The sequence below is a fragment of the Primulina eburnea genome, chromosome 4 (assembly GCF_022965805.1).
Source record: "Primulina eburnea isolate SZY01 chromosome 4, ASM2296580v1, whole genome shotgun sequence".
Classification (NCBI taxonomy): Eukaryota; Viridiplantae; Streptophyta; class Magnoliopsida; order Lamiales; family Gesneriaceae; genus Primulina; species Primulina eburnea.
Window position 1 is genome coordinate 28942140 of NC_133104.1, and position 14708 is coordinate 28956847.

The following is a 14708-nucleotide window of genomic DNA, read 5'->3' on the forward strand; positions in this document are numbered from 1 at the left end:
AAGGATGTCTTGACATCCATCTGCCATATCTCATAGTCATACCATGCAACTATGGCTAGCAATATCCTTATAGACTTGAACATTGCAACTGGAGAAAAGGTTTCCTCAAAGTCGACTCCTTGTCTTTGAGTATATCCTTTTTGCCACCAATCGCACCTTGAAGGTCAATACCTTCCCATCCGCCCGAAGTTTCCTCTTGTAAATCTATTTACACCCTATGGGAACAATTCCCTTAGGTGGATCCACGAGATTCCACACTTGGTTCGAATGCATGGAATTCATCTCAGATTCAATTGCTTCAAGCCACTTGGATGAATCGGCATCAGATAACGCTTCCTTGAAGGTCCACGGATCACATCCATGGTTAGGCTCATCATGGCCCTCTTCAAGAAGCAGACCATACCTCATAGTTGTCTCGAGAATCTCTCGGATCTTCTAGGAGCTTGTATCTCCTCTCTTGGCTCTTCGGGTGTGGGTTCTATAATTGTGGGTGTCTCTCGAACCTCTTCGAGTTCTATCATCTCACCTTTTCTCTCCAATAGAAATTTCTTTTCCAAAAAGGTTGCATTCCTAGAAACAAACACCTTTGTTTCATGGGGATGATAGAAGTAATATCTAACAAAATTATTTGGATATCCCACAAAGTAAGATAAAATAGATCGACTATCCAATTTATCTCCCACTACCTGCTTCACATAAGCAGGGCACCCCCATATTCTAAGATAAAAATATTTGGGTGGCTTACCCATCCATACCTCATATGGTGTCTTGTCAACTGCCTTTGAATGGACATTGTTCAACAACAGTGCCGCTGTCTCATGCGCATATCCACAAAAGGATGGCGGCAACTCCGTGAACCCCATCATAGACCGAACCAACCATGTCCATCAAAGTCTGGTTATGACGCTCCGAAACACCATTCAACTGCGGTGTAGCGGGCGGAGTCCACTGTGAGAGAATCCCATTCTCTCTAAGATACTCTTGGAACTCGGCACTCAAGTACTCACCACCTGGATCCGATCGAATTGTCTTGATGCTTCGTCCCAACTGCTTCTCTACTTCTCTTCTGAATTCTTTGAACATTTCAAAGGCTTCAGACTTGTATTTCAGCAAATACACATACCCATACCTCGAAAAGTCATCGGTAAAGGTGATGAAGTAGACATGTCCATGCTTAGGGGTGATGCTAAGCGGACCGCACACATCGGTATGGAACAAATCCAATAACCCTTTGGCTCGCTCCACATGGCCCTAAAGGGAATCTTGGTCATCTTTTCTTTTAGACAGGATTCACAAGTCGTGAGAGCATTAATATCAGACATATCAAACATGCCCACTCCCACTAGCTTGTTCATCCTTCTTAGGGAAATATGTCCTAATCGAGCATGCTATAATTGTGACGAATTAGAGTATTTTGTTTTCGCTTGTTTGTTGTTATTTCTTGGACATTGTTCAGTGGAATATCTTTCAATTTTAAGTTATAGAGATCGTTTTCAAGTTCTCCAGTACCAATTAAACATTCATTCTTGTAAGTGTTGCAAAAATCTTTGCTAAATAAACAAGAATATCCATTTTTATCAAGTACAGATATGGAAATAATGTTTTTCACCAAATCAGATACAAACAAAACATCTCTTAAAATCAACTTAAAATCATTGTTCAACAATAAGTAAACATTTCCCACGGCCTTGGCAGCAACTCTTGCTCAATTGCCCAACCTCAAGAAGGTCTCACCTTTCCTAAGCCTTCTACTTCTTCCCATCACCTGTAACTCATTATAGAGATGTGAGCCACAACCGATATCTAATACCCAAGAAGTAGAGTTAATTGAAATTTTTACTTCAATTTAGAACATACCGTTTCCAGAACCTTTCTGGGCAAGATATTCTCTGCTGTTACGCCTCCAATGTCCAGGCTTCTTGCAGTAATGACGTATGTCAACAGTCTTGTCAGCTTTAACTGGTGTAGCTGCTACAACGGGACTCAGAGCTTGCCTCTTCAAGGGCAAGTTCTTCTTGGGACGTTGGAAAGAACGCTTCTTTCCCTTCCCATGTGGACCAATCTTCGTACCAGATGAAGAATCCACATAAAGAACCGACTTCTCATCATTCATGGAAGCCTGCATATAACACTTGGCTTTCAAGTCACGGTCACACCATTCCTTGTAAGTCTGCAATTCCTCAGGAGTGCAGTCAGTCGGAGCCTCAACAGGGGGCGACTCAATCAATGTATATCCTATCCTTTCCGAATTCAAGACGATTTTCAGGTTTCTTAGCCAATTGAAGTAATTAGGTCTGGTTTAACGTGTTTGTCGAGTGTTACATATAGCGAATTGCGAATCGAAGACATTGTCAAAAAGTATTGAAAATTAAACAAATAAATGTTAATGACTATTTTTAAAATATTTAGTAAGATATAAAGTATGGACTTTTACTTTATAAATGTTTACTCCCACTGTTTTGACATCTTTCACTACTCTCTAGTGAAAACGGGAAACTCCTTTCCTCAGTAGGTACGCAAGGTCCAATTAGCGAATTATGATCCCGAATAATATCAGCCAATCACAATTCATAAAAGGTAGTTTCCAATTGCATCTCCATGCAACCCTTTAAGTAAACTTTTGTCTCACATTTGACTAGGACCCAATAATATGACGTCGTTCATCTTTACGTGTCAAGCCTTACCCATCGATGTTGAACCTTAATGGACGGTCGCCATGAGTTCCCGCAATAATATGAGCCGAAATCATGGGAGTTCCACGTAGTTTACATCACCATGTCAATGGATGTCACAACTTTCCAGCAACCAGGGCCCCTCCAATAATATGAGCCGAGTCTCGAGCATGGGTAGCGTTCATCATGCACCCATTGTCGATGGAAGACATGGAAATTATAAACAAATTTATAATTCCCCTTTCCGTGATTGATATTAATTTTGAATCTTATTCAAAATGAGGGTTTTTAATTTTGAAAGGTCTCATCATTAATTTTATTTAAAAGCTCGCCATGTTTGATCATATGTTTGCCGGATTCATGCAATTTGTTATTATCATAACAATAACGCACATACACATTATTTATAACATATCATGCATATATTATAAACAGTAAACAAAACAAGGATGATCAATCGCCTCAAAACTAATGGCCCGTGTGAGCTAAACATGGGCTTAGGTCCAATCCTAGGGAAATGCACGGGATGCGAATGCAACTATTACATAAGCTTCCAATATTTACATGTCTTCGATCTTCATAATCATCATGGCCACCATCTTCCAATATTGATCATCCACTATACTAATATTTACTAATAAATATCCATGGAAAATAGGGATACATCTCATGGGGGTGGGAACGGGCCATAAACCAAGCCTACTTGAAATTTGATAATTATTACAATCATTCAACACAAAATATCCTAGCATACACTAGCAAATTGAGCTTGGGCTTTTGATCATCCTTCATGCATAATATCACATATCCTACACCATCAATTAATTATCACAATAATTAATTGATCAAATATTATATATCTTGATCCAATCACTAACCGCCACGATTATAAACTAAATTAACAAAGTATACAAACACCTTTGTCTACTTTCTAATTAATTTTTTTATAACCGAATTTCTTGTAAATCACCATTTACTATAAATAATTAAAGTCCAACTTCAATTATTTATTTTATGAGAAAATATTTACAACTTTTGTAAATTTAAACTTAAGGGCCCAAAAAATCATTTTTCACCAAAAAATTTTGGCTCATTTAAATTTCACAAATATGTTAGCCATCCAATGGCCCAAAAACACAAGGCCCATGACACTTTGATAATCCAAAACACTTTTGGAAACCCTAGTCGTCATCGCCGTCGCCAGATTCCGTCAACAAATTTTTTTTTTTTAAAAAAAGAGGGGCTGTTCGGGCAGCCCGAGCTGCCTGAAATGGGCAGCAACATGCAACCCGAAATATCCCCTCACATGACCTTGATTTTTGTTGCAAAATTTCATCTCATTCGGTTAGAAATTGATCTCAATATAATATTATGTATATGCTACAAAAAACTAGTACACTTAGCTCATGATACCACTTAAAAATCCATGGACATAATTTAATTATCTCAAACAAATTTGAGACTAACTAAACATTACTTGAATTTACTCAAGTCATTAGTTGAATAATTATTTTACTATTGGGCTCTACAAGACCCAATATGATTTAATTAATTCAACACTTGAATTAATTTAATTATTTGGACTCTACTAGGCCCACAAGTGTTTAATTAATTCAACACTTGAATTAATTTAATTTAGTCCATAATAATGTTTATGAAAATCACAATTTTCAAATACATTATTTATTTGGCCAACTTTTAATTTAGGAACACATTAATAAATTAAAAGTCACATTTCTCTCATAGAAATCATACTTCTATTTTTCTTTACGCTTATAAACTCATTTATAAGCCGTTCAACACATTGAACTATTTTACTTCTCAACGGGATCTAGAAAGCTAGTACTTGTGTGGCCCTCAATGGTTCATTGATACAACTAGCCGTGGGTTCACATCTCCATGTGATTCGGACTAAACATGTCCTTATATGAGCAAACCCCAATTGCTCCATTCTTACTTATCAACTCCTTGATAACAAGAACGTCAAAACTCAAGTCTGATAGTACCCAACCAATTATGTTAAACACCTAGCAGCATCGCTTACATTATTCCCTAGGTATCAAATGATAGTGCCTGCAAGAACCATTCTATTATGGTTAGCGTACAATACGGTCCCTTCAACTCATATATCCCGACCGATTCGACAACCATTGTTTTATCGACAGTTGTCAATGAATCGATACTATGTGTCATGTTGTAGTTGTATCGATGGTGTAATCTATGAAACCCTTTTCATAATTACCACCATACTCTGATAAGAGATTTCAACCTACATATACATGAGAACACATAGGATATCCATACCCGAAGGTAAGCTGTGACTCCCCGACTACAATGCATCGACTCCTATATGTTTCGACAGAACACCCAACCTTGCCACCTGATGACCCCATGAGAGTCGGTAAACAAGTCAAAGTGTAATTCTAGCACATAGAATCTCAATGTTGTCCCGGGTCATATGGTTTAATGGTGTACAACCATAAACTAGGACTTTTCCACTCGATAAGTGAGAACCACTTGGAAAGTCCTTTATGGAGGGTTGTTCAGTGCACTCTACCAGGAGCACCTATCTGCATGCTCGAACATCACAATGTTCCCTACCAATGAAACATGGTACTCACATCGCAGATACTAGTCTCGAACTCGAGCGGCCTATATCCTTCTTAGCGGCGGCTGAATCGACTAGGAACTATTTAGAATATACAGTATTCCAAATATGAGTTTCATGATACTCATCATATGAGCATCTCATATTCTTTCTACTATTTGTATATTCAAGGGCTTTATCTATGCAACTAGCATGTGTATATTGATAAAGATGTGCCAAAATAATAATTTTAAATATTATTAAAATAAAGACTGTTTATACATAGAGTTTCATTGTGAACACTCGGCCAACACTTGGCTCGACGTGCAACTACTCTAACACGGTGAGCAATTTGTAATTTATTCGGACCACAAGAGTCTCAAATATCTTTTCACACAGTCCGACTTGAATATGAGACAACGTCGATGGATGGAGTTGCTTAAATACTTTGATTGTGAGATTCAATATGAACCAGGGCGAATGAATCTAGTTGCAGATGCAGTTAGCAGGAAATATCAAAACGCTATGCTGACATCTCTGAATATTTCTAAAGTCCACGAGCATTTGGGAACATCAGGATGGACTTATCAAACAAGTAGAGATTACTTTATAGTTTCATCTATCAAAGTCGAGCCACAGATAATATCAAGTATTAAAGCAGCGCAGAAAACTGATATGCATATTCATAGATTGAAAGAATTGGATCAAACAGATCAGTCAGATAAGTTCAGCGTTGCCTCAGATGGTAGTTTGCGCTTTAATGGGAGACTTGTGGTTCCTAATTTGATAGATCTGAAAGAAGCTATACTACGTGAAGCACATTGTAGTCGACATAGCATTCATCCAGGAAATCAAAAGATGTATCATACTTTGAGAGCTCATTATTGGTGGGAAGGTATGAAGAAAGAAATTTCTGATTTCGTGGCTAAATGTTTAACTTGCCAACAGGTTAAAGTTGAACGAATGAGACCTGGCGGTATGTTAAATAGTCTGGAAGTACCACAGTGGAATTGGTAGCACATTGCTATGGATTTCGTGACACACCTACCTCGTTCTAATCGTGGTTCTGATGCAATTTGGGTGATTGTTGATAGATTGTCTAAATCAGCCCATTTTATTCCATATAACCGTACTTGTACTTACAAGAAAATGGCGAAATTGTATATTGATCATGTGGTGAGATTGCATGGTGTGCCAATAACCATAGTATCAGACTGCGATCCAAGGTTTACTTCAAAATTTTGGAGTAGTTTACAATCAGCTTTGGGTTCAAAGTTGGCCATGAGCACTGCTTATCATCCCCAAACAGATGGTCAGTCAGAAAGAACCATCCAGAGTCTAGAGGATATGTTACGAGCAGTTGTAATGGATTTCAGGGGTGGTTGGCAAGAATCATTGTCTCTAGTCGAATTCTCTTACAACAACAGTTTTCAGACAACGATCGGTATGGCACCATTTGAATCTTTATATGGCAGAATGTGCATATCTCCGATTTGTTGGGAAGATGTAGGAGAACGACAGATGTCTAAACCAGAGTTTGTACAAGAAATGAAAGATAAAGTTGAATTGATCAGAAAAAGAATGAAAGCAGCCCAGGATCGTCAAGCAAGTTATGCTAATAAAAGGCGTCGGCCTTTAGAGTTCCAGGTTGGTGATTATGTTTTCTTGAAAGTATCACCATTTCGTTGTAGTATGAGATTTGGACGTAAAGAGAAGTTAGCTCCACGTTATTTTGGTCCGTATGGGATTGTTGAGAGGATTGACACTTTGGCTTATCGTTTGGACTTGCCGCAGAGTTTGTCTGCGATACACGATGTGTTTCATGTATCGATGCTGTAGAAGTACGAGCCAAATCCATCTCATGTTTTGAGTACCGAGGATGTGGAGTTAGATAGTTCTCTAAGTTATGTTGAGCATCCGGTTCAAATTCTTGATCGCAAAGAGAAGCAACTCAGGAACAAGACGATTCCTTTGGTTTTGGTGCAGTGGAGTAGACATGGGATAGAAGAAGCTACATGGGAGTTAGAGGCTCGAATGCGTCAAGAGTGGCCTCACTTGTTTGAAAATATGATGAATAACTCCATGTACTCAGATTTTCCTATGTATTATCAGTGGTAAATGTTTTAACCACTTTGTGTACTAGTGGTTTGTATGATAGATTTCGAGGTCGAAATCTTTTATTAGGAGGGAAGAATGTGAGAACCCGAATTAATTATTCAGTATTTGGCAAGAATTAGAAATAATTATTTTAAAGTGCTAAATTAAAATACTTACGCCAAATAATTATACTTGTGTGTTAAAAATATGTATTAGAAAATATCGGAATTATAGACGATATTAAAATGCATATCGGAATTTAATAGCACGAGAGAGTTGTAATTTTTGGATTGGGTCACATTCTAGCATTTGGGCTTAATCATTAAATTCATGTATATAGGTATGTTTTTAGTAGGAAGCCCATTTCTCCCAAGCCCAACCCATTTCCTCCTTTAACCTTCTCGTTTCTTCTCTTGGCATCTAATCTGTTTTCTTTTCTAGCCTTCATTATTGCGTATTTTGTGTACTTTAGGGCTTGATGATCTCATTTCCAACTCTATTTCAGTTCAAAGGAAGCTTTTGAAGGTAATCCCTAAGCTTAGGTTTTCAAGTTTGTCCGTGGAAGAAGTTGGTTGCTGTTTTTTCGAGTTGCAGGTTTTTGAGTTCTGTTTTTTGGGTTTTTGGTGTGTTATGCTCTAATATTCTTGACTTATGGTTCTTAAAGAACTTATAGCTCTATGTCTAAGTTTTCTGTAGCCACTGAAGAAATGGAATTCTAATTAAAACGGATTTGATATGATTTTTTTACCAAACTGTGTCAAAATGGAAGTTTGTGTTGGAGCTGGGCAGAGTAGCTTCTGTAATTCGAGTTTATGACATTTTTGCTCTCGGATTTTGGACTTGTGATCCAAAAGAGATTGTAGAGCTATGCGTTGTCTTCGTATTGATATAAGATTCGTTAAAATCCATTAAGAATTGAGGTCGTTATGCTGTTTTGTCCGGAACTGCTCACTACAGACTTTTGTCCGCGAAGTGTGTATGTAGTAGCGCCTTCTTGTTAATTCTGGGACTATTCTTTTAGGATGCTGGAAATTGTTTCTTCTAGGAAAACTTAGATATTTGAGTTGTCTTTCATCTCCAATTGGCGGATATTGATTTGAGTCAATGATGAGTTAGATATGAATTTTATACTTCTAAGTGTCGAAACTAAATCTGTCACAGACCTTGCATCTCATGGTTGCTGGTTTTTGGCGTTTTTCAGTGTTGAGATGATTGAATTTCATGTTGATGTCTTCTGATGAAATATGGCATTTTAAGTTAGGATTCCAGCCATGTATGAAAAGTATGTTTTGGTTAAGTTTTGGTTGAGTTAAGGCCTTACAACCGAGCTTAGGTCCAAGCTGGAATTTGTAAAATTGTGTTTGGTTAAGAGTTGAATATTTATTTGATGGTAATTAATTATTTGCCATAGGTTTTAGTAGCCAGGAAGCACCGAGGAGTTTATAAACTATTGTGGTAATTTAATTATTCGCCTTTTTTTGTAATGCACATGGGCTGTTCCCGATTGGGCTTAAGTCCTCTCACGGTTATCCCATTACTCATTACTCATAGAACTTCTCCAGCCCAGGCACTTGAGTTTTTCCTCCCCAGGATTAGAACCCAAGACCTCCTAGACTTATATAGATCTTGGCAGCAATCCTGGTACCAGTTGATCTGTAAAGACCCGTATTTCGTATTCATAAATAACTTGCCCAATTTATAAAATAAACATGTAAATAATTTTAACTTTAAAATAACAGCGGAAGTCAACATTGTATTTCAAACAACAATTTAAAAATAATCCAACATGTTAAAATCGAGTTTGAATGATAAAAGGTGCATAAATTAAATCATGAGGTCCTCGGGTTTACTACTGCTGTCCCAAGATCGCTCACTGGTCTCCGTCCACGGTCTCGACCTCATCAACACCTACAACAATCAAGTCTAGCGAGTCTATAGACTCAACATGTATATATCGTGAATAACAAATATATACATGCCTGGAATTTGTTTTGACAAAAACAAATCAAAACGACAATACGACGCGACGGAACGGAGTTGAATTCTATCCTCTTGTTTCTGCTGTTCTTACACGATTCTAAGCTGCTGTATTTCTGCTATATTTTGAATGTGAGAGTGTGGTTTTGCTAGAAAATGGAGAGGAGTGTTTTACGAGGTGTTAAATGGGTATTGAAGTTCATTTAGTTGAGAGTTACAAGTGAAAGAGTTGAAGGAATTTGAAATGCTTTCTAACTTCCCTTGCTGCCGATTTCAGTAGCTTAATCCTTCTGGTATTTTCGAGCAATTTGTTGTAGGATATGTAGGTAAGTAAGATGAATGTTATAAGTGGTGTTAAAGGTGCCATAATACACATTAAAATGGGAGTTACAAGTGAAGGATTTTAGATGCCTTTTCAAATGTTTTTCCCATTCTTTGCTAGCCGATTCTTGTTCCCTTTTCAAATGCACGATCAGCTCATTATCTAGGCTCATAGGTCGAGGAGAAATGAAGTGTATTATTGCATTTGAATTTACTACTACTTAGATAATTAAAAATGAGAAATGAATACACCATGAAATGAAATTAAAGATGGTTTGAATGGAGATGTATCAAACTTTTGAAATATTTTAAATGTTGGACCCAAAATTATTATTACTAATTTGCATGGTATTTTATTGTTTAAATCTTGTATTTTAATTGCTTAAATTTAGCACCCTCATTATATATTTTAGTGAATTTACACATTAAATTTAGGATAGATTATTCCATGGCACTCATGACCTCAAATTTAAATATTCAAATGCATGATTAATTCCTTGAATATATTATACCTAGATTAATTCATTCCCACTTATTTACATATTATAATTTAAGCTTTAATTAAATATTGAACCTAATAGGATTTATTTACTAACTTGACTCCAATTAATTTAATAAATCCTAAAACATTATTTTTCTTTAAATTAAATTATTCCTTGGCTTAGATTAAATTTAAGAATATTTTTTCTTATTATTAATCTTATTTCTAATTTCCAAACTCTGGTCCGTCCTCGCGTATTTAACTGAAAAGATAAAACTAAACTTTTGTATTTAAAATAAATAGTTATGACTTGTCAAATATCAAAATGAATTAGACCCTTCATATATATATATATATATATATATATATATATATATATACATATATATATATATATAAATCATTTTTAAATTTAAATAATAATAATTATGCATGGCTTTTACGTAGTCTGATTTTCGGGTCGTTACAATCTTCCCCCCTTAAATTGAATTTCGTCCCCAAAATTCGCTAATCCTCGATAATCCAAAAGTTTAGATTCTTAATTCTACCCAACAATCCACGCTACCGCTGCGCTACTCTGATAAAAATTAAGTCATAGGCTGTCCTTACGTTTCTTCAATCCTAATTAGATTGCCTACCAAAAATCTCATTTGCGAATTGCAACTTAAAACGACTTATGGTAACTTAGCTTTACTTTACTATGACCTCGAATTCTGACTTTTCTCATCGTTCCCAATATTAGAATTGGTGGTTCAAACTTATCATGTCTTACCTTCCTTATACTATACCCGTAATGTTCAACGACCTATTACATTAGCATTTACGCAGTTCAACTTAAAGACTCTTAGCACCAAAGGTTACTGATCAACTTCTATCCTCGGTGATACACATAAAAGTTAAATCTTATCTCAGCTCCATAACAAAATTAGTCTAAGATCCTTGAATCGAATCTTTATCTTACAGCCCAAACTTATATAACTTAACTATTTACGAGTATACCCCAAATATAAAATTGTTGCAAATCTTAAACCTCAAATAACGTTAATCCATAAAACCCAATTATTCAACATCGACCTTCTACCAATATTTTAAAACCCTTCAAGTCTCAATTATATGCTTAAACCATTTTCTTTCCAATTACAAATATAGTTGAGGCCTAAGACTCTGGACTTTCCTCATTGAAACAAATGTCGCATTCTTAAGTATCATCAATGCTTAATTAAGTCTAGTGTATAAAACTTAATAAGTAATCTCATGTTAGCGATAAACTTACTCTAATAATTCAACTTCGCTCATATCACCCATAGAGTTCTAAAATTCCCATATCAAGATTTCGGATTTCTTACTCAATTCAAATCTTAATGTTAGTTCATTGGTACTCTATGTTGAACGCCTCTAATTCTCTTTTTGTTTTTATTTCACCCAAAACTTATGTATGAACACCTATCTTATAAATCTTGAAATTCAAGCTTATGCAACCCAAATAATATTAGATAGTATAACTCCAGCCCACATATCCGCTTAGTCCCAAATTTCTTAATGACTTTCAAAATTCCTCAAGATAAGGTGTCTAATTCAATTCTTACATGCGTCTATCGAGTAACCTAACCATCCATCATACTCAACTTTCTAGAAAAATCAAATTCCCCCAAAGGTATAATTCTGACTGTTAAGATCCTGGTTAAAACTTACGACACATCAAACTTAAATTCGCAAAAAATTCGCTAACTCAATGTTTACTCTTATAACTTAGCTAACCGATAAATTTTTACTTTAACGTGTCGTCACTTTAAATTCTTAATTTTCCCCGACGTTATATCACCAACGCTTAAATTTTTAAGCCCAAGATTTATTCATCCTACAGTGTCTTTGATTGTCATTCCTTATAACATTATAATCCAGCTATTTCAAGGTTCTAATCATCTTTCCAAGATTAAATTACCGAAAATTCTTATCATTTTAACCTTTCAATTTTCATCTCAAGATTTTTTTTTTTAAATCCTGAAAATTCTACAATTACCTATGAGTTCTCAGTATTCCCAATTTCATTTTATAGATTTCCCGTATCATAAGGTTCAATAGCCTTAAGTTTATTAAACCCAAAATTAATTCTCATAACACGTCTTACATTTCTATAAATACTCAAAATCCCAAGTGTTCCTCAAAAGTTCGCATTTATTCCTTAAAAATTTTGAAAATTTCAATCTGGCCCTTACAGTTCTCCAAATTTACATTTTGGTCCTATAACTCTTCGAAATTTGCATTATTGTCCCCATAAAATTTTCCATCTTTACCTCATTAAACTTTTAAATTCTCGAACTCAAAATTTAATCCCCAAAATTTGGTAAATTCGAAAGTAGTCCCTTAGAATTTTGTTTTGCACTTAGGTCCTCAAATTATTAGAAATTACAATTAGGTCTTTAAAATTCCCAATTCCTGCAATTCAATCCTTAAATCCAACTATGTAGAGCATGCATCCTAAATAAATTCTCATAATTAATCTTACATTTTCATAGATACTTAAAATCCTCAAATTGTACATTTATAATCCTAAATATTTTCGTAGTCTTCGAATCGCTATTGCTTATATGAAATCCTCAAAAATTTACTCGACTAGCAACCAAGAACCATCAATAATTTCTTAGAAATTCTACAAGTCCCAAAAGCATTCATAATTTTCAAGATTAACTTATGACCCATAAGGAGGACATCAGTACTACTGACCTAAAAAATTAATATAGTCAAATCATTTTCAACTTCTCCTAAAGCCCAATATTCGAATTCTTAGACATTTCCAATTCCAAACGTAACCAACATGCATAATTACATTATTTCTTTAAATTTAAATAAATAATGCATAATCAAAATCTGAACGTAAAATATTTCATGAAAACATGCTGTTAAAATATTTCATACTTTAAACAAAGTACGTAAACGTAAAACTTACAGACCGAAGGCGTGACTTCGTGAGCTTCTCAAGGTCAGTAGTAGTACAACCCTTTACAAGAACATAGGCTCTGATGCCAACTGTAAAGGCCCGTATTTCGTATTCATAATTTTTCCGGAATTATTAAATTTTTCTAAATAAATAAATAACTTGCCCAATTTATAAAATAAACATGTAAATAATTTTAACTTTAAAATAACAGCGGAAGTCAACATTGTATTTCAAACAACAATTTAAAAATAATCCAACATGTTAAAATCGAGTTTGAATGATAAAAGGTGCATAAATTAAATCATGAGGTCCTCGGGTTTACTACTGCTGTCCCAAGATCGCTCACTGGTCTCCGCCCACGGTCTCGACCTCATCAACACCTACAACAATCAAGTCTAGCGAGTCTAAAGACTCACATGTATATATCGTGAATAACAAATAGATATATCATAAAATCGCATGCAACGTAAAAATAAAGTATCGTAAAGCGTACGGTGAAAATCGTATCATGAATAATTATAACTATGTGCATATCTGAAAATCGTACGTAAAAGCTTTGCTCGATAGAGCTCTGTCATAACATATCATAATTTTCTGGTAGAGATAATGTTTCTAAGCAAGTGGCCCATAACATAACGTAAGCGCCTGATCAGACTAAACCACAGTATACTGGGCGGTAGAGATCAATCACAGCCCTTGGACTGGATGTCCGTACCCATACATAATCATAAACCGGTTGTAAGTCACCGGGCGGAGAGGTCCTCGGTTGCGCCTACCGACTTCCAAACCCATAAGCATAAGGTGGCCACAAGAAATATTGCATATATCTCAAAAATAAACATTTTATATTTTTATGCACGTAAAATAATTATAACCTTATTTTTACCGGATGAGTTGGATCGTTCCCAGGCTTGCTGCGACTTACTTCTAATATGTGACACATGCAATAAATCTTAACTTGACAAAATTTTAAAAATAGAACAAAAAACGAGACGATTCGGACCAACAACTTGATTTTTAACCATGGCTTCGTACCAACCCGAACCAACATTAAAACGACATTTAACCATGATTAAAAATACCCCAAACATACTGAAAAATAAGCATAATAACTGTAAAACACGAAAATGGGTGAAAGAAATCCAAAAACATAAAACACTCTTTCGAGAGTCATTTTGGCACCTTTCACCGTAAATTCTCGTACGACCTCTAAACTCGACCAAATCACGAACAGCCAAAAACATGACTTTCCTAACTCATTGAGGTACTGTCCAGTCCAAGTTCATGGGCTAAAAGCCAACCAAGAACTCAAACAAGCATCAAAACCAAAGATGAAAGTTGCTGTCAAAAAATCCAGCAGTGGCAACTTGTGTGTTTGTGGTGTAAACTCTGAAATTTATTGATCAATGGATTGAAACACCACCCAAAGACTCTTACCAACATGCTAAGGTATGGCTTGGACCATGGCTAAGGGCTAGAAGCCAACCACAATCCAACCAACCCACCAAAACCGAAACTACACTCACACAAAATCAGATTTTGAAAAACCGAGGAGCACTTGCTATGTTTCTGTAAAAATCTGAGGGACCTATGAAACAAGCTTTGAAAAGATGATTTGGGCACGTCCTAGACATG

General features: G+C 35.6%; 1 protein-coding gene across 1 annotated transcript; it reads left to right on the forward strand.

Annotated features, from left to right (window-relative positions):
* Positions 1-6285: 6285 nt before the first annotated feature.
* On the forward strand, positions 6286-7377 carry LOC140830172 (uncharacterized). Its single transcript, XM_073193457.1, has 3 exons — positions 6286-6685; positions 6770-6906; positions 7099-7377. Exons 1-3 carry the CDS (start codon positions 6286-6288, stop codon positions 7375-7377), a joined length of 816 nt encoding a protein of 271 aa, XP_073049558.1.
* Positions 7378-14708: the final 7331 nt, after the last annotated feature.